Genomic DNA, 21,489 nt, shown 5'->3' with positions numbered 1-21,489 from the left:
GTCTTATGTGTCTCTTGTATATGGTAGGGCTCTATCCCCCTGGATTTAGGGAATTTTCTTCTATGATTTTACTAAAAATACTTTCTATGACTTTTTTCATGAAAATCTCCTTCTTGTATGCCTGTACTATATAGGTTTTGCCTCTTTCTGGAGTTTCAGGATGCTTGTGTATTACATCCGTACAGTTTTACAAGTTTATGACTGACTTTGACTGAATGATCAATTCCTCTATGTTGTCTTCATAGCCTGATATTCTATCTTCCACTTGGCCCTTCCAGTGGGAAGGCATTCCACTGAATGTTTTAGTTGCTCTATTGAGTTTTTCATTTCCACCATCATTTTAGCTTGAAATTTGTTCAATATTTCTATTTCTTTATTAAATTATGTTTTAATGCCAGGGTGGTTGTGACACATGTCTTTAATCCCAGCACTCAGGGAGTCAGAGGCAGGTGGTTCTCTGAGTTTGAGGCCACTCTGGTCTACAGAGTGCATGCCAGGACAACTAGGACAGTTACATTGAGAAACCCTGTCTCTAACCCCCCAATTATGTTATCGTATTGTAGAATGACTTTATTATTTCATTCAGCTGTGTAGTTTTTCTTGTAAAATATCGGAGTTTTCTCAACTGTCTTATCATATTTATAATTTTTCTTTTGAGTTCATCTAGAATTTTGTGTAAGTTATTTTGATCAGTGTTCATAAGTATGCAGTTGATAACTTTGGAGGAGACAAGTATTCTTGTTTTTTATGTTACTTTTGTTTTTGCTCTGGGATCTGGGTTATTTCACTGCTTAAGATTTTCACTATTATTTTTATTCTTAGTTCAGGTTGTTTGTCTTCGTTCAATGGATGTGATTATAGCGCTCAGAAGAGAATGAATGATCAATCCTCTATGTTGTCTTCATAACCTGATATGCTATCTTCCACATGGTCCATCCTATTAGGGAGATTTCCTCTTAATGTTTTATTTGCTCTGTTGCATTTTTCATGCCCATCATCATTTTAGCTTGAGCTAAAGGAGCTAAGCAGATACTGTGTTATAGTCACACAGTTGTGATGACATTTTCGTCTGGTAAACTGGTGTTCCACAGGCTCTGTCTTTAGTCTGCCCCTGTGGGGTGAGTGCTTTCTCAGCAGCAGTCACTACCCAGTAGTTAGCCCCCTCTGACTGAACAGAGTAGCAGGCTGGGGAGCAGGCACTTGCTAAGTACAGGTTCGTTCGGGAAGCAAAGCCCCTCCTGGTCCAGCCTGTGCTGAGACATTAGTGTGAGGGAAAGGAAGGGTGAGCGATCACAGCAAGTCTAGTGATGGGAGTGGGCTTGTTAGATGAGAAGTAGAGGAGAGGCATTCGTAGGCGTGGTAGTAATTGAGGCCTAAGGAAAAATGGGTGGATGTGGGAGCTTCAGTTAGCAGCAGACTTTTAAAGAGAGGTAGAGATTTGTTCCCAGATGTTGTAAACCGGGTCAGCCTCTGGGTTTTGAGAGATATGACAGTGAGAGGCATGGGTATGAGAAAGAGAAAGGAGAAAAGGAGAGAAAGAAGAGACTCATTAGGAGAACTAATGGGATAGCGCTGGCCTCCTGTGCCTCACTGTACTGTCCAGATTAGACTTGTCTGCGGGGAGAGGGGCAGCTGGGCGGAGACAAGATGATGGACTCCGGGCAGATGAAGAATGCTGTCATGGGGAAGGAGAGCTGGACAGAGATGATAAGGAAATGAGATCACTGAGCTGAATGCAGTTTTGTCTCTTCATGGATCTACTGCCTTTCCTCTGTGCTCCTGGTCCAGCTGTGCTCTATATGCTTTTAAAGGGCGTCTTCTCCTGGGCCTCCCAGCTTTCTTTGCCTTTGGGGCTTTCTTGACTGATTGATTGGAAAATATTCTTGCTCTGTTTAAGTGTTATCCATGACTCCTTCCAACGTGGCTCCTAGCCCACCATCTTCCTATGGCTTTTATTTTGTTTTAAGCGAAGAATATTCTTTTTCTTTTTTTCCCTCTCATTATTAAGGTGAATCTTGACTAATTTTTATTTAGCAAATATTTATTGAGCGCATGCTGGGTCCTTGATTCATTTCACATTGATGTGGTCTGCATCTGTTCCAAGTCCTTTAGTAAATACATGGACATGAAGGAAGGTGGTTTGAAATACAGGTTCAGTGTAGACACAGGGAAGAAAACCTGCAGGGCCTGTGTGTCTCATTTACAACTGTGTTCTTCATTTTCTGAACCCAGTTGTTATTTAAAACAGAGCTCCTCAAGTCGAGAGTTAGCAAGATTTTTATCATTTTTTATAAACTTCCTTTCTCCGAGTATCAGTTCCAGATTTGGAATATCACTTAATTCAGTACACCAGCAAACTATTTTGGCAGATGGAAATAATGTATCAGGAAGGGGTAAAAATAAAAACATGTATTAGATTGTAAGTTGAACTAAAGTTATTGAAAATCCTTTGTGAAATGAGACAAGTTTAAGTAAATATTGTAACCAGATAACTTAAGAATGAGCCTCTCTTTCCAGATCAAGGAACTGCAAGTTAGTGGTGTTTGTTCATTATTGCTTTTCCCTTTGAACCTTCATATTCTTCTCATTTTAACACATTGAATGGTTTCCCTGAATCCATCTAAAATTTAGAAATTATAGATGGTATTTTGTCACTGTCTTTTTAAACATTTACCTTTATTCTTTTGTGAAATTATATTGAAGAAATAAGAATTTGTAATGGCATACATGCCAAATGTTTCCTCTCTTGGCTAGAGAAATCCTTGAGTCTCATAATTCTAACTCATCACATTGTAAATACCACTCCTCTACTTTCACTTTAGGCAAGAATATTCTGAATAGAGATGTGCCCTGTAAATGCAACAGGTGAAATGAGCTTAGAAAACATGCCCACGGTCAGGGTCAGACGATAACTGTACCAGGAGAATTATAGAATAAATTGTGATGATGAAGACTTGGGGGTGGTAGGTGCAAAGTTAGGATAGAGATCTTAAAACAAATATGAATTATTTTCTTTCTGTTGAAAGTAACAATTGACATGATATAAGGTAGAGTATCCAGAGTAGGGTTGGTCCAGACTGGCAGCTGAGCTGATACAGACAGCGGCACATTTCTCCATGGACAGCAGGGCTATTCTCACAGAGCGTAACTAGCGTAATCACGTGAGGTTGCTGGGAAGGCTGCCCTGGTGACAGTTTTCCTGTGTAGCCTGATTTAATTCAGTATCGATTTGACACAGATCCCCTCGCAGAGTTTTTCCAGCAGTGAGTCTACAGAATACATTTTCTTCATGGAGAGTGATGGGCACAGCAGCCTGACTCCTGCTAGCTAATGAATATCTGGGGTCTTGCACAGACATGTTCCTTATACAACCTCAAAGTTCAGGGATGTCATTTCATGAATCACTGGCATTCTGTGACATTTAAATAGAAATGGATCCTGGCACAATTCTACACAGTGTGACAAGAGACACAGTTATACCCAGGATCCAGGAAGTTTAATGATTTGCAAATTTCAAGCCATAAGCGTCCCATTTATTCAGGTTCCCTCAGCACTTCCTGTGAGATGTGCAAAGCAAAGAAACAAGTTCTGTGGCATGAGCTTAAAGATCACGTTTATGTGTAAAATTTTAAATTTGGCATTTTTTAGCCTGTTTTGTCCACATACTAACAAAGACTAACAGGCCATAATGAGAAGGGAAACCAGACCTTCATCTGCAGCTGTTCTCACACCTGGGAGAGAATTCCTGCTGAAGGGCTTACTGTTCTTTCAAGTTCAAGTAAATAAAATTCACCTCTCTCTCTCTCTCTCTCTCTCTCTCTCTCTCTCTCTCTCTCTGTGTGTGTGTGTGTGTGTGTGTGTGTGTGTGTGTGTGTGTGTATGTGCATGTGTGTGCCTGAGTGACTGATGAGTTATGGTGCAGAATTCCTACAAGAAGAAACAAAATGAGCACTTAGCAAGGGACAACCAAGTAGAGCTAACAGTCTTAACTACTCAGCTTTATTTCTCAAATGGATAGTTTAATATGAAGATGTTTATTTTCTTTGACAAACTAAATTACTCTTGTTGATTCTAAATATCCCTTTATGGCAAACTAGATTTGTACACATATTTTTGTTATTTTTCAATTACATCTCTTATAGTTCCTTTTCCCATACCAAGAAGTTATTAAAATCATAATTATGCTGTGTATGTGATGCCTCAACTGAAATAAATTTACTGATAGGAAAATAAAGTATGCCTTTTTGTTGTTAGCATTCTTTTTAAATTAATTACAACATTTTAAGGTTTTAAAACGTTTTCGTGTATTTATTTTGTGTCTGCGTGAGTGTATATGTGTGAACACATCCATGCCACAATGCACAGTTGAGATCAAAGCACAGACTTGGCAGCAATGACCTTTACACTAAATCATCTCACCGGCCTGCCTATGCCTGTATCTTGAGATGTGTATAGCAGTATTTCAGATTGTAACTTTACATCTACGCATACATGTGCAGTCTTCCCAGCATAATTTGTTGAAGAGGCTTTTCTGCAGTGTGCATTTTTGGCTTTTTTTTTTTTCAAAAACCAGATGACTACAGTTAGTTGGACTTATATCTTGGGCCTCTATTCTATCTCACTGATGTGTGTATCTGCTTTTATTCCAGTACTGTGCGGATTTTTTTTCTTTTTGTTTTGGAAGTAGAAGGAAAGGGTTTATTTTTTTTTCTACAATTCCACATCACATTTCATCATAAAACACACTCAAGGCAGGATCCTGGAGACAGGAGCTGATGCAGAAGTTATGACTTGCTCCCATAACTTGTTCTGCTTGCTTTCTTATAGAACCCAGGTTTGTCATATATGGCCTTTCTTATGTTGAGTATGTTCTCTTAATCCCTAGTTTCTCCAGGGCCTTCAAAAGGGATGTTGAGTTTTGTTAAATGCCTTTTCTGCATCTGTGATTTCTGTCCTGCCTTGTGTATTTTAACCAATGAATTACTGCCTGCTTTTAAAAAATATAGTAGCTATTTTACTTCTATAAATAAAATATGAAAACACTTAAACATAGTTTGACAAAATTAATTTTTAATTAATGGGATGTATGTATCAAAATGTATGTTTATATTTTATATGCGACGCGCTTCCTGACCAGCAGGAATGAACGGCCACGAAAACGAGATTCCTTCCCTATCACGTCTTTATTCTGAGCACTCGGTTGAGGAAAATTGGGGGAAGGGAAGAGAGAGAAAAGACAGAGAAAGGGAGAGCAAGGGAGAGAGGAAGAGAGAGCGCAGGGACGAGAGAAAGATTAGAGAGAGCTTAGAGAGAGAATGAAAAACCCAAAGACAGCCACTTTTCTAGGGTGAGAGGCTCGAATGCTGATTGGTTGATGCCATTCTGCTAGGGCCCAAGGCCACAGGACAGGTCAGGAAACCAAGTCTCTGAAATGCAAAACAAGGCTCCAAGCACACTAGCCTGTGCGGCAACATCAAAGGATTTGTATACCTCCAGGCTGTAGGACTGCTGGCACTATCTCGCCAAGGCGACATCCTGGCAGCTCCCTACATTTATAGACTGTATTATCTTAAAGATTTGCTTCCTTACATAAAATTATTACCTATACCTTTTAGCAAATATTTTCTTTTCTTGAATTGCATGTTACTACATTTCAAGTTGTATTAAACCAAAAGGGGATATGAAGATTCTTTGTTTACCAGCTTTAAAATTGACTATCTTAACTGGGTACTGATTTAATTCACTCATTACATTATAGCTGATAATTTTAATTAGTTAAAATTTCTGTTCTGTTTGGTAGACTTGCATTTGAAATAAGTTATTGAGTTTTCCCTTTATTGGGGCAGTATTTGTAGTGTGTTTATGTAGTACATTTTAGTAGTTAAATACATGTATATACTATATAGTAATGCAATCAGGGTAATAAGAATTTCCATTCCTTCAAGCACTAATCATCTTCATATGTTGGAATTTTGAAATAGATCATTGATTGTTTGAACCTATACTCACCCTTCTGTGTAACGGAGAACCCAGAACTAATTCTTCCTCCCCAGCTGTGGTTTAGTTCTCTTTAGAGAACTTCTTTTGATTCACTTTCTCTAATGTCCTTCCAAGTCTCCAGTGACCACAGTTCCATTCCATTTCTCTATGACACTGACTCACCAGTTTATATAACAAGAACATGTGATGTCTGACTCGGTCTGACTTTCTTCACTTAGTATATAGTAGAGCTAGATCTGTCCATATTACCTCAAATGGCAGTTTCATTCTTTAGGGCTCAGTAAACAATAATTTATAGTGTTTATATACACACTTTCTTTATGGACTCATCTACTGAGAACATTCAGATAGATTCCATATCATAGCTATTATGGACAGCACTATAGTGAATATAGATGCATGTGTCTTTTGGCACAAAGATTTTTATCTCTTTTGAATATATTCCCAGTGGGAAGATTGCTGTATCATTATAGGACATCTGTTTTCAGATTTCTGAGGAGTACTATACTACTGTACTGCATAATATCTATATGAATTTATGAAACATGAGGGCCTACTTGTTGGGGTTTCTGTCCTGCCTAGTTCCCACAGCCAGTAAACCCCAAAGAAAATCACACAGAGAATCTGCATTAGTTATAAACTGGTTGGCCCATTAGCTCAGGCTCCTTGTTAACTCTTAAAACTTATATTGACCCATTATTCTTATCTATGTTAGCCACATGGCCCGGTACCTTTTTCAGCGGGGCAGGTACAATCTTCCTTCTTCTGTGTCTGGGCAGAACTGGGAAGGAATGGGCTTCCTCCTTCCCAGAAATCTCCTGTTCTCATTGACCCGCCTCTACTTCCTGACTGGTTGTCCTGTCTATACTTCCTGCCTGGCTACTGGCCAATCAGCGTTTATTTAAAACAAAATTGACAGAATACAGAATTGTCCCACACCGAATTTACATTTCCACTGTCCTTTCTCCATATCTGTATTGTCGTTTGCTATTTTTGCTTTCTTGATAACAGCCTTTCTAACTGGAATCAGATGACATATATTAGTGCTTTGTGTCACTGCTGTTTTTGAAGTAGAATCTCACTGTGTAACTCAAGGAACTCTTGAACTCACACTGTGCCTGCCTAACCTCACCAATGCTGAGAACACAGACATGTTCCACCACCTTCCCAGCTTTTGATTTGATTTTCCCTCGTCATTTTGAGACTGAGCATTTACTATATAGACCATTTTTACTCTGCTAGATATTCTTGGTGTCTTTGTTAAAAATTATTTGACTACATGATTGTAAATTAATTTTAATTTTTTTGTTTTCTCCATTTATATGTGTATGTCACATAATAGTAACATATGGTTTGGTTGCGATAGTTTCATAATGTGTATTGAGGTTGAATATAGTGATGCCTCATTCTCCCACCTCCTAGATTTTTATAGCTTGTCTTGATTTTTTCTGTTTCCATGTAAATATTAGGACTGTTTTCTATTTCTGTGGGGAAAGTCATCAGTATTTTGATGAGAACTGCATTGAGCAATAGAGTAGAATAGTCATCTCAGCATCGTAAGTTTTCTAATCTATAAACATGGAACAACATGAACACTGAATGCCTTTTAAATTTTATCCTTTTCAGTGCCTCTTATTGGTGCTTTCTAATTTCCGTTTTACAGCTTTTTCAGTTTCACGCTTATTTGAAAATGTTTTATTTACTTTGTAACTGCCATACGTGAGATTGTATTCCTGATATCTTTTTCAAAAATTCATTGTTCATATATTTTAAAATTACTGTTTTTGAAAAACAACTCTTCTGTCCAACTTCACTAAATTAATTCATCAATTCAAATAATTTTTTGACCTAAGATTTTGGTTTTTATTTATAGCATTATATCATCTTAAAACATGAATAAATTAACTTTATGCTTGGGACTGCTTCCACTGAGGTTGCTGCCTTAGGCCTGCTCCAGCAGAGGTCGCTGGGTCAGGCCTGTTTCTGTCCCTGGCCTGGGCCTGATTCCATGGAGGTCTCTGTGTTGGGTCCCTGTTTGCAGAGTTCTCTGGCTCAGGCCTGCTCTCTAGGAAGTCCCTTACTGGCACCTGGACCCACAGAGGTCTCTGGCTTGGCCTGCTCCCTCAGCTGTTGCTCCCTGGTACCTGCTCCTGTGGGGGTCACTGCTTCTGTCTATTTCTTTCTCTTTTTTTATAATTGAACTTTTAAAGACAGTTCTATCTTTAAAAAAAATGAAAATTAATATCTGTCTTTTGGGATCTTACAGGAATAGCTGTAGGGCTTTTTTTATTTTAATCTTTAACCTTTAATGTTTTGAGGTATATTCTTTTTAATCCTAATTTCTTGATAGTGTAATGCTTTGTTTTGCTTTGATTTGTTTTATAAACATGATCCCAATATGTTGACCTGAAACTTAATTTGTAGATCAGGCTGGTGCTGAACTCTGAGATCTGGCTGCTTCTGCCTCTTGTGTTGTGTGCTGGGACTAAAGGTGTCACCACCAGCCTCACTGACAATTCTTATTATAAAGCAATACTAAATCTTACTAAGTGTTTTTTCTTTATCTATTGAGATGACCCTCCATTCTGAGGGTGTTGTATCATTGGTTGATTTGTGTATTTAGAACCTTCAATCCATCCCTGCGATGAGTCACTCTTGAACTTGCTGTTTGGTCTTTGTAAGGTGCTGCTGAATTTGGTTTGCTACTATTTTGTAGAGAACGTTTGCATTTAGTCTTTAGGGGTATCTACTTTTAGTTTTCCTTTCTGTGGGATCTTTGTCTGGTCCTGATACTCAGGTAATGCTGGCTCCATAAGAATAGTTTGGCAGCGTTCTTTCCAGTTCAAGTAGAGGAGTTTAAGAGGAATTAGAATAAGTCATTTAAATATTTTGTGTAATTCATCAACAAAGATATCATGTTCTTGAGGCTTCTTGTGATGGAAGATTTTAATTATTATTTCAGTGTTGTGTAGCTCATTATTTGTATATTTAGATTTCTACTTAATTTCAGTCACTTTTGATAGCATATATTCAGAAATCTTTTTTTTCTAAGCATTCCACATTTTTACTAATAATTTCTAATAGTGATTTCTCATGGTTCTTTGCATCTTTGTGCTGTGCACAGAAAACCCATGTCTTCACCTCTAATTTTGAGTCTTGCCTGTCTTTCCTGTTAATCTAGGAGAAAGTTTAGTCATCTTCTTTGCCTCTTCAAAAGCCGCAGCTCTCGCACTCAGCATGGTGGTTACTTGGCATGGTAGTCACTTGGCATAGTGACCACTCAGTATGGTGGTCAATCATCATGGTGGGTACTCGGCATAATGGCACATGTCTGTCATCTCCCCACTTTGGAGACAGACAAGTATTTCTGTACTAGCTTTAATCTTCAGAGTGTAGAGTAGGGCAGAAACCTACTCTATTCCCCATTGAGTGGGTTTTGATGGTGCCAAGGATTGACTGGGCCTCTGGCAGCCAAATTACTACAATTGTAGAATGTAGCCATACCTTTCCCCGTTCTGAAAATGCAGTTGTAGATCAAGCTGGGACTTTGTGTTAGGAGCTCCAGTCTTGAGGGGTGGAAGAGACCTTCCTTAAAACCTGCAGGTCCAGCTCATATTGGACCTAGATATGAAACAGAGGCATCCTTCTGTGCTTAAACTGCAAGATGCTGAGAGGGTCCCGTGATCCATCCACTGGTCAAAAGCTGCAGATAAGGCCCAGCAAGGTGATATCAAACAGTACTTATTGTAGAAGATACCTTTTTTTGTAATGGAGCAGTCACTCAGAAAAGCCAGCTCCCAGACTGGACTTAAAGCCTCTGAGAACTTTGTATACTTCTATGCTGGGACCGCAGGTCTGACACTTGAGTGTGAGGGCTGCAGTTTCCTACATACCCTTCCTTAGCAGCAAAGGGAGGCGGTGGGGGTTGCGGTTGCCTTTCTGACTCAGTGCTGTGTAGAGCTGTGCTGCTTCCTAGCTGGTTTCCAGTTCTCCCCCTTCTCAAAGTACAGATTTTCCTTTTTTCCACACCAAGCCCTCTGTTTTACCATCCTGGCTATACTTTGCCTAGCTTTTCTTCTAAAAATATTATATTTGTTTATTCTTAATTTGTGATTCAGCGATTAAATGAATTGGAAAATTAGTTTACCTTTTAGACTCTTTTATCCTCAATGAGAAAATATGAAACATAAGGGCCAATTTAGCTTTATTGAAAGGAAGCCTTCAGATTTTCCAGCTCATATTCCATAATATGCCTTATTATGTTTCAAATTCAAGGTACATCTCCATGTTTTCTGGTTTTAGGGTTGGGTGTTAGAAATACAGCTAAATACATTATGGACTTTGATGCTTCAGTACCCAGTAACCTCATGAGAATTGTCTGACTCTTTTTATGGTGCATTCAAATAAGCAATTAGTTATTTAAAACAAACAGCTGAGTATTATTCTTTTGTTTGCTTTCTATGCTCTCTGCTGAAACCTTGAGTTCTTTTCACTTGAGATGTCCTGGTTATACGCAGCTATAAATGGTTGACTGACATGATGTTAAGTAAACATTATGTTCTACTTCACTTTCCATTGATGTAATAAACACCATGACCTAAAGTGCCGTGAGGAAGACACGGTTTATTTCAGCTTATAGTTCATCATCAAGGGAACTCAGCACAAGGACTGGAGGCAGGAACTAAAGCAGAGGCCATGAAGGAATGCTGCTTACTGGCTTGCTCCCCCTGACTTACTCAGTCTGCTTTCATATACACCCAAGGACTACCAACCCAGAGCTAACACCATCCTCAATGGGATGAGCCCTCACACATCTATCTTTGGTCAAGAGAATGTCCACAGACTTGCCTAGAGACCAATCTGACAGAAGCATTCTCAACTGAAGTTCCCTCTTCCCAGATGACAAAAAACTGAACAGCAAATGTTTCATCAGAAATTAGTCATAATAATAATGCAAGCCCTTTATTGACCTGACTAACCACCTTGTTCTTGCTGAGGTCTTAAGAACGAATAGGCAGAACACAACTTTCCTCTCAAGCATATACCAAAGCTTCTAATCAGAGACTGTTTGACCATTTATCTGATACTCTTTGGTTACATTCTGATCAAAGTGATGAAAAAAATACTGAGGAGCAAGAAACAGTCTAACAAGTGTGCTGTTTTGCTAAGCACTTTGAAATGTAAAAGAGCAAGAGAGACAACTAATGAGGTCAGAGCCAAACTTCAGTAATGACCACACCTTGAAGGGATGGCGTCCGAGATGAAGTTATAGATTTGATTCAGTTCTTAGCCCCAAAGTCACCTTCTGGCTCTTTGCTCAGGCTGCTGTGTGGAGCAGCAGGAAGTAGCACCTGGCAGGAGACAGAAGCTCCGCCTCTAGGGACTGCATGCTGCCTCTCCACCCTTTTCTTCCTTTTCATTTCAGGAATAGGATCAGGTTTGGTTTTATTTGAAAATCATTTCCAGAAACTCCTACCCAAGTAAGCAAGTAGAAGCAGCACCCCACCCCCACCCACACTGTCACCTTACCTTTGCCTTTCCGGCAGAAATCACTGACACTGAAGTGTTCACTTACTAAAACCTCCATCTCTCCTTACCTCACTGAAAAAAACTTTAACTGGGTGGGGGCTGACCCAGAGCTTGGTTTTGCATACTAAGTTTTCACTGGTCTGTTTGTGTGTGTGTCCCGCTTATGGGGGGCCTGCAGTGATCACCCCTGAGTTTTTTTAAGCAAAGCATCAAATAACAGAGTACTAAACAAGTTACTTACTTTTGTTCAAGGAAGGAAGCAGGAATTTGGGAGTGTATTCCTGCTTATCAGAAATGAAGTCAAAGAACACTGAAGTTAAAATAAATAATAGTGACATTTAGTCTCTTTCGTCAATTATTCATGATAAAACTGAGGTCCAATGGATGAAATATCCCCAAGCTGATAGTGTAAATCAAAGGGAAAATTACTATCTTTGAAGAAATTTAGCTCACACTCAACTTTTATAGAGCACATCTGTGACATTTTTAGCATAAAATCCTCAATCACTGAAAGAAATTCTGTCTCTCCTCTCTGTATTTCATACTCACGTACATTATCTCTCTTCTATTTAGGGGAACAAAACCTCTCCACTGTGAAAAACACATTATGCAGCCTCCAGAGCAGAACAGCTATTTCAAACTCTGTTGCAGATGCTGTTTCTGAATCTTAGAAACAATAACCTCCGTTCCTCTGAAAATAAGGAAGATAAACTTAAAAAGTGCTATTGGAGCAATATATTGTTTTAAATATACAGAAGAAAAACATTGTTGTAGATGCTGGAATTTTTTAGAGTAAGGTCTTTAAAGTGACCTTTCTCTGAAAACCTGAACATGATAAAAAGCTTCACGTCTGTAGCTTTTGCAAAAGGCTGTCCTTCATATATGCACTTGCAATACATGTCCTTCATATATGCATTTGCAATACATGTCCTTCATGCATGTACTTGAAATATTGAACACTTCAGAGGCTACTTAGTAATTACATGGAAAAAATAATAATTGATTACATTTTTTCTAAAAACAGTTCAACTCTGTTTCTCCTAATACTACAACATTTAAGGTTGTCTTAGCAGTATAAAGCTATGATTGCCAAAATCAATATTTTTTGCCAATTTTTCTTCAGTTTTTAATTAGTTCACCTTTTCTTATAAATTTAACTATAGTTTTATGCTAATGCCTGGTACGGCCCTCCAGCTACGACTTCTCACGAACGTCTGTTTCCATCTCTAGCTGTATTCATCTTTTCAGTGTGGTATACTCTGTGAAGCCTGGTTCACATGTCTGAATCTAAATTCACCGTTTTCTTACGTGCTGGCTGTAACTATCTTTTCCCAAGCCTCATATTTAAAACTTTAGGCCCAAGATGTGTTCATAATATTTTCTCCTGACCTGTTTTTCTATATTTCTCATATGTTTTTCTTTACTTTTTCATTAATTCTCCCAGTTTTCCTTAGTAGCTACTATGTCTCAACTTTCTTGTAGTTTATGAGATGCAAAAACAAAGTGTACAGACTCATTTGAGAAAGCTGCTTCTATATTCTGAGACCTCTGTGTCAGTGAGTCACATAGCAGGGAATTTGAGCCCAAAACACTGATTAGACACTTGGGAATTAAACTTGGGAGGGGATAATATTTCAAATAAGATCCTTACTAAAATTTCTGTTTTGTTCATGCCAGCCTTGAAAGGGGTGGTAGTAGAAAGTTTTTTCTTTAGAAAGATTGCTTTTATAAAATAACTTATATTTTTGAAATTGTAATTATATCCTTTGCCTTCTTTCCTTTCCTCCCTCCAACCCTTCCCATAAACTCACTTTGGTCTCTGTCAAATCCATGGCCTCTGTTTCTTTAATCATTGTTACACGTATATATAGAAGTGCTCCGCAGCAGGGCTCCTAAGGGTAGAACTAATGCATTAGAAGTAGAACCCCAGGCCTTTCCTGAGGTGTCAGAATGCTGTACTTACAAACAGCAAAATGTGTCGCGTGTATGTCTTGTTACCTGGTTTAGATGTGTGACACTTGATGAGAATCACTATGAATCCAAGCAGGGAGCCGTTTCAAAGGTTTGGACTACTATAGGATTTTCACCAGTAATCCGCCAAATAAATTCTAACTCTAGGTAAACAAAATAATATGATTTGTTAAATCCTCAGATGTACATGCTGACTTTTTACTGTCTGGGCTGTCTCTTGAATATGAAGATATGCCCCTGATCTCAGCATTTGAAAGGCAGAGGCAGGAGCATCACAAGTTCAAGGTCAATCTGAGCAGTGTAGCAATAACATATCACAAAATGAAGAAGGGTTGAGAAAATACCCTAGTCCACAGAGTGGCTGTTGTGCAAGCATGAGGACCTGAACTCAATCCCCAGGATGCAAGTTACAGAACCAAGCACAGTAGTGTGCCCTTGGAGCCCCAGCTCTGAGATGGCTTGCCTGGAGCTCACAAGCCAGCCAGCCTCTCAATCTCGGCTCTTTCCAGCGCAGTGAGAGAGACCGTTTCAGAAAACACGGCGAGTGACCCTAAGGAATGACGCCTGAGGTCGACCTCTGGATGCCACACTCACACACGTGTACCCTCACACACATACACCCACACCTACCTACCCATGGTTCACACACATGAACCCACATACACATGTACACGCACATATTCATATGCCCAAAAGCATAAATACAAATTAAGCAAAGAGACGTTTTCATTGTTAAGAATTCAAATCTAAAAGTACCAAATGATGAATAGTTGTGTGTTCTTAAGGCTCATGTAATGTTAAACAGACAGAACTTTCTTGGGATAAAACCTGAGCTTGATACGAGTATTTATAAATAGGTTCTTGGACTGAAATGATAAATTAGTCAGCGTGCAGACCTGTTCTGTAGTTGTTCTAAATTCCTGTCCACTGCTCCAGCAAAGCCAATGAGCTAGAAACTCCATTCACACTTGGAAACACTGACGTATGTGCTTTGGTGCAGGAAGACAGAGGTGGTGCAGGGGGATCTTTGTTATGCCTCTGTGTATAAATTTTATAATAAATAATAAAATTGCTTAGGAAACTAAAAACTACTAGAAAGTGTGTTTTATAATAATATGATTTGTTCTCTTCTTGGAGTAGTATAATTTATCTTAAGAACTTAGTTTATTTAGCTCTAAAATTAGTCAGCAGAGTCAGTTGTGCATATCATATTAAAATTCTTTTTGTACATCCAGAGAAGGCTAGAAATTCGTGACTGGTCAGTGATTTCTCTCCTGCTCTTGAAACTGAAGCAATGTTCTTTCCTAATAGCATCTGACCCTCACATTTGGTGAGAGCGGTGCTCTGAGAGAGCACTCCTGTAGAATCAATCCTCTTCCTCAGCCATCCAACATCCTTTACTCAGACCGAGCTTCCATTCAAAACTGCCACATTCATTGTCGCTTAGTAGTGACTGAAGGCAGAACTAAGCCAATCCAAAGCTCTTTGTTTCATCTCCAAAGATGTACATAGCTTTATATGGAGACCATGAGAAACACCTGCAAAGACTGCAGTCTAAAAAGGGGATAGGGAGGTTCTGGTGTGTGACTGCTTATCGGTCATTTTAAAATGTTTAAGTAGCTTCAATTCTTAATATTAAAAAAAAATGATGTTCGGGCCTGGCAGGGATGGCACACACCTTTAATCCCAGCATTCAGGAGGCAGAGACAGGCATATCTAGTTCCAGAACAGGCTCCAAAACTACAGAGAAACCGTGTCTCAAAAGAAAAAAAAATTAATGTTCATAATGCCTATTTTTATTAAAAGTCATAAACCCATAAAGCTTATCAGTTTTTATTTCTGTTTAAAGTTAATAAAGGAAGTAAACAAGTGTTTACCACTAAAGAGTTGTGCACAGAGTCAGAGGAACTCCAGAGATGAAAACTGATATCAAACTCTAATTGAACACAATTTTTTAAAAAATAAATTTGTCTGGTGATTTACTTATTTGGTGTGCTTTTTTTCCTAGAAATACTAAATTGCAGATTCTAAGTAGAACGAAAGAATGAAACTCTAAAATGAGATAATAATTAGGCTCAATTTTGATAATAAATAAGCATGTAAATAATTTCTGTTTGGATTGCCATACTTTCCAGTAAATTCTGAAAGCTATTGGTTTTGTTGCTGGTGGTGGTATTGCTTGCTTGTCTATTGTTTTCCTGGGAATGGAGCCTAGGGCCTCATGCATGCAGGACAAATGCTTTTCCACTGGACTACATCTCTAGTCCAAGAAAGCTCTTAAATTCTCAGTTTACATCACCTAAGTTACTCAATTAATATTTTGTCAGGTTGAATTTATTGCATTGTCTATTGTGGGAACAAAGAAGGAATAATTCTTCTCTCTACAAAGTAACACAGAGAATGACTGTTAATTTCCTTGGTGTCAAGTAGCTATGTACCATGTAACAGGTGCAAAGATGAGGCCAGTGTCCTAGTTTAGTAGTCTGAGGTCTACTTAGTAAGGAGCACAGTTGCACTATAGATTGCCAGAATAAGTTTGAGTCCTTTTCTCCTTGGGCTATGCTGATGCTATAAAATGCCTGTAGTTTGTCTTTCTAAAATTGTCAATATTTTTGTTCCTTGTACTTTATTTTCAGTCAAGAGAATCCATCACTTTGAATGACCTAAAATCAGAAGTATCACCCCGGATTTCAGCAGAGGACTTGATTGATTTGTGCGAGCTCTCAGTGACAGGCCACTTCAAGACCCCCACCAAGAAAACAAAGTCTAGTAAGCCAAAGCTCCTGGTGGTCGACATCCGAAACAATGAAGAGTATCCTTGCTGAGTGGTTTGAAAGGGTGGATTTGCCCAACTCTTGTTTCTTCCTTTCCTTACACAGGGTGTGTGGTGAGAGCAGTTGGCATTTCTGGAATGCCTCTGGACTAGAATAGCTAAGTAGCTCTGAAATTGCATGCAGTGGCCCTGCACAAAGTTATAAAAATGTTTTCCGAACATTAGGATCTATGCGTGTGTGTGTGTGTGTGTGTGTGTGTGTGTGTGTGTGTGTGTGTCCCCGTCTCTGATATGTATGCATCATGGTTAAAGATCATTTGACTTCTTCTAAAAGGCAGTGCTGGGGACCAAAGTCAGGACAATGACTATCTTAGGAAGCTCTCTACCACTGATCTGCGTATGAAACCCTCATACTTTTATTTTTAATATTTATTTTCATCTTGTGTATGTGAGTATTTTGCCTAAATATATTTAAGTGGAACTGGAGTTATGGACATTTGTGAGCTGCCATGTAGGTGCAGGAAACTGAACCTGAGTCTACAGGGAGAGTACCCAAAGTTCTTAACTTTTGAGGCATCTCTCCAGCCACATATGTTTTCTTAACAGAGAAATTCCTTCTTAAACAGAATTTTTCTTTTAAGAAAAAGTGTGTGAAATATAAATGAAGAATTTTGTAACTTAAATTTTCACATTTCTAGCTTGTAGTAAGTGTAAAAACAACATATTAGGGATAGCCTACTGATGAAGTCTTACATGCCAAACTCTGCATATTTTCATTTGCATATTGTCATTCTCAGGTTTTTTTAATTTCTTGATTTGTTTTTTTAAAAACTATCTTTTCTCATTTTACATGCCAAATCCATTTCCCAATTCCCTCCTCTCCTCCTGCTCCCTCTACCTTCCCCTGCCACTCTCTATCCCACCTCCCATTCTCTCCTCAGAGAGGGGAGTCAACAAAGTCTAGCATATTGCTTTGAGGCAGGACCAAGGCCTTCCCCACTATATCTAGACTGGGCAAGGTATCTCTCCAGGGAGAATGGGTTCCAAAAAGCCAGTACAAGCAGCAGGGATAAATTCTGGTCTCACTGCCAGTGGCCCCACAGTCTGCCCCCAGCCATACAACTGTCACCCACATTCAGAGGGCCTAGTTTGCTGGTTCCCTCACTGTCAGGCTGGAGTAGGTGAGCTTCCATTAGCTCAGGTAAACTGTTTCAGTGATATCCCCATCATGGTCTCAGTATCAGTTTTTAAAATGAAATTCAAATCATGCTTTCCCAGAATTTAGAAAGCAGTGTGAAAAATCTTAGGAGACTTATGATATAATTTGAAAGCTCCACAATTGTAAATATAACTCAGATTTTTTTGTTTTATTTCATTTTTTTAAAAGAGACATTCACTTTTAGCCCTGGACTATATAGGAACTCACTATGTAGACCAGGCTGGCCTTAACTCAAAGAGTTCTGCCTGCCTCTGCCTTCTGAGTCTCAAACAAGGAATAAATTCCAGTTGACTAACCACAGATCATTTTCTAGAAACTGATTTTGATTTGATGCTTCAAGAATTTGAAATAATATTACCCTTTTTGTCATTTTGTTTTTTATGGTACCTGAACTTTTAATTAAAATAATTGTCTCTTAAGCCATCAAAAGGTTGGAAACATGGCTTAGTAAAATGCTTGATACGTGAGCCTGAGGATGAGTTTGGATCCCTGGAAGCAGACGGAGAGCTGAGCGTGGTGGCTGTGTGTTTTGTGATCTCAGCACTGGGTCACAGAGACAGAGGGTCCCTGATGCTTCCTGCCGGCCAGACCATCATATCAGTGAGCTCCTGGTTCACCCAAGACCCTTGAAGAATGGAGTACTGTTCTAAGATACCCTTTGGCTGGGTTGTCTAAACTATCTATTGCCTTTTAAGCTAGAAAACAGGTTTTAAAAATAATCTGTATTATGGACTATTTCCTCACATTATAAAACAAGTAATATTTCCTCCTAAGTCTTCATGTTGAATCCTACTTGCAAGTAACTAAAGGCAAGGGTGTGTGTGTGTAGTGATGAAGAGATGCACAAATTTCATGCTTAGAATCATGCTAGAATGTGAGATTTGGTTTTAGATGTTACCGCCATTAGTAGCAGCTAGGAAAATATAATTCTCCGTAAGAATAGTCATAATTTTTAAAAGATTAAAAAATAAGATATTTTCTAGGAATATAAAACATCAAAATATTTTACATTGAAACAAATGAGTAAGAAAGACAGTAAGAGCAAATAAGAGAAACAAGCAGAAATCATTATCAAGAGAACATAATCTCAGGATAAGACAGAGATTAGAGTCTTGTTAATTTTGTCACCCAGCCCCAAGCTTAACATTTAGAAAGTGTCCATTTCAGTCTTGAAGCAAGTTAGTACTCTTAAGAATGTAGGACAGTAAGGATTTCAAACTAAATACATTTCCTCATGTAACAGTCATTCACCCAGCAAATATTGTATTGTCTTTGTGTGCCGGTCAGTACACCAGATAAGAGAAAACCGTTTCTAAACAAAATGATAATTTTGTACACTTAATGGCAAATGAATTTCAGTTGAAAAGATAAACATATCTAGAAAGTGAGTTTCACATGGCAGTTAGTGCTGTTGCTATTGAATAGGGCCTGGCAGTGGTTGGATAGACTAGCGGGAAGTGAAGAAACAGGGGCACTGCTGTTGTTTTGTTTTGTTTTTTTGGACAGGGCCTCCTGCAACTTGCTGTTTGTAGACCAGTCTGGCCTCCAGCTAAGAGCTCCTTCCGCCTCTCCCTTCCAAGTGCTGCAATTCAAGACCCAGAGACCCAGCCTAGAGAGAACATTCTAAGCAGAACAAAGAGCAAAGTTAAAGACCTTAGTGTATAAACACACATCATATTTTGAACCATCAAGGAGGCCAGCAAAATAACAAATGGAGTCAGTAAATAAAAAGTTATCGACACTATCAGAAGTGATGGGAGAGTCAGAAATCTACAATATGGTTTAGGATTTACTCAGATGCCTTAATTTCCCTCAACTAATACTAATTCCTATATCCATTATTGGAGATACCCAGGTGACTTAAGACATTTTGTGGAAAATGTAGATGTACAATTGTACTTGCTTTAGAACAAGGACACTATGAAAAAGTACATTCCAGTGAGCTCAGATCTAATAATAACTGCTATTGACATCTTGCACCATTGCAAGCATGGTGCTAGTCCTATGACGTACATACAATTAAGTCTTCAGGAACTTTGGTTGCTGAACAAACTGAGCTTAAAAAGGCTAAAGAACCATATGAAGACCATGTAATTGATAGCTGATAGAGCCAGCCTGAAGCTGCCAATCTTTATGCTTTTTGCCAGGTTCATATTAGTCTCAGCATAGACTGTTAAGCATATACACAAGTAGATGAGTCAGTTAATACAAATTAACTGTTATTTGTGTTGATTTTCAAGCTATGTATTCATTCCAAAACTGTCCACGTTCCTTCAAACCCTAGCTGCTACCTTTAGTATCCATATGTATATATAGCCTAGTTACCAGCAGAGCAACTCTGCCTGTGTGGATCCCATTAAACAACTGCAGCCACAAAAATCTAGGAAAACTATTTTAAATGTTGAAATATAATAATATACTTTGAAAAAAGAGGAGTATTACAAAAATCCTTTCTTTTTATGACTTAATTGGTAAAGTTTAACCCATTCACTCAAACATCTAATTTTCCTTAAAGCTGTAATAATAATGGTGTGCTTTCTTGTTTTAAATCTTTATTACATTTCTATGTATTTATTTGTAAATGTGCACATGCTATAGTGTGCTTGTGGAGGTCAGAGGACATCCCGTAGAGCTGGCTTTCTTCTTCCTCCATGTGAGTCCTGGGAATCGAACTCTAGTCCTCTGTTTGGTGGCAGGCACTTTTGCTCACTGAACCGTCTCAGCAGCCCAGTGATGATGGTTTTAGAATTTAAAGCCATGGGCTAAAACCTGATACCACTTCTGACCTCCTTGAGCACCATGCATGTATGGAGTATACATCCATACTACAAGCAAAACATAAATACACTTAAAATAAGCAATAAAAACAACATAAAGCTATTGAAACCCTGACAGACAGTACCTGTGAAGTATTATGGTAGGTGATTCAGTAGTTTTACCTTTCAAAGTAAAACTTTATAATTATTTAGGTCCAGTATCACTCTACCAATTGTTTTGAGACATGAGTAAATGTCTAATGTACCTTTAAAATAATTCCATTTCTTCCTTGCTACAAAACATAGGAAAAAAAGAACACTGTAGTCATTTTCTTTCTCTAAAGAAAGGTAGTTTTGAAATACTGATGCTTCCCCACATCTTGTTCTACCCTCTGCTTTTGTTTAGTTTGGAAGACAAGCTCTCCCATGCTAGTTTCTAACTGGCTATGCAGCAGCACCAGGCTGGCCTAGAACTAAAACTGCCTCTACCTTTCTGTGCTGGGATCCCAGTATCTGCTTTCTGCTGTTTTATAAGCCTATTAGATGAGACAGTATCTAATGATGCCATATGGGTAAACATTTTTCCTCATTTGTGTTTTAGGGATAATAAATTTCTAAAATTGCATTTTAATATCATCTTTTTCCCTATGCAAAGTAATAGAGTCACCTGATTGTGCAGGGAGAGAGACTCTTTTAAGCAAATGAACTGTATGCCAGTAAATTTAAGGAGCTGGCTTCCCAGATGGCTTACGACTGCTGTCTGGAAGTCCATGGATGCTGCAGTTACTTAGCTGTTGTCGGTGTTTTGGTTTCACGTAAAGAGAAGTGAATTAGCAAACCAGCATCAACTTCCGCCTGCCTGTGTCTGAGGACTGCAAAGAAAGCTGAGGGCTGTAGCCGACTGCGCACACTGGGCGGTAGAGCACAGCCCCAAACCCTTGGAAATGCGCACTGAAGAGTGACAGCAGTGCCAGGCTCCAGAGGGGCAGTGTTTCTAGGGAAAGCTTTTTTCAGTATATCCATGGGAACTTTTGGAGAAAGGCAACAGAAAATGTTTCTTGTGTAGTGGCATAAACTTTATGAGTAATGTTAATGGTTTCAAAGGTAATGCCCAGCCCAGCTGTTGATTTGGTAGCTATAAATATTTAGAGTTTCAGATTTCCTGGAGTTCATAGTAAAGGTGGCCTTAGTCATGCAAATGTGGCTCCAACTGATGCTATCTGTAAACAGAAATGCTTTGA

The 21,489-nt window shown here is 38.7% G+C and overlaps 1 protein-coding gene across 3 annotated transcripts in view; it reads left to right on the top strand.

Annotated features, from left to right (window-relative positions):
* Positions 1-21,489, top strand: part of Tbck (TBC1 domain containing kinase) — a 144,477-nt gene that overhangs the window by 99,825 nt on the left and 23,163 nt on the right. For all 3 annotated transcript variants that reach the window (XM_048456743.3, XM_048456744.3, XM_048456745.3), the window contains exon 24: positions 16,137-16,312. In XM_048456743.3, the coding sequence (XP_048312700.3) occupies positions 16,137-16,312 (176 nt within the window). The remainder of the gene's footprint in view (positions 1-16,136; positions 16,313-21,489) is intronic.

Source organism: Myodes glareolus, chromosome 17 (genome assembly GCF_982192425.1).
Source record: "Myodes glareolus chromosome 17, mMyoGla1.1, whole genome shotgun sequence".
In the NCBI taxonomy this organism is placed as follows: Eukaryota; Metazoa; Chordata; class Mammalia; order Rodentia; family Cricetidae; genus Myodes; species Myodes glareolus.
The sequence above is the reverse complement of the archived record's forward strand: the minus strand, read 5'-3'. Positions and strand labels throughout refer to the sequence as shown.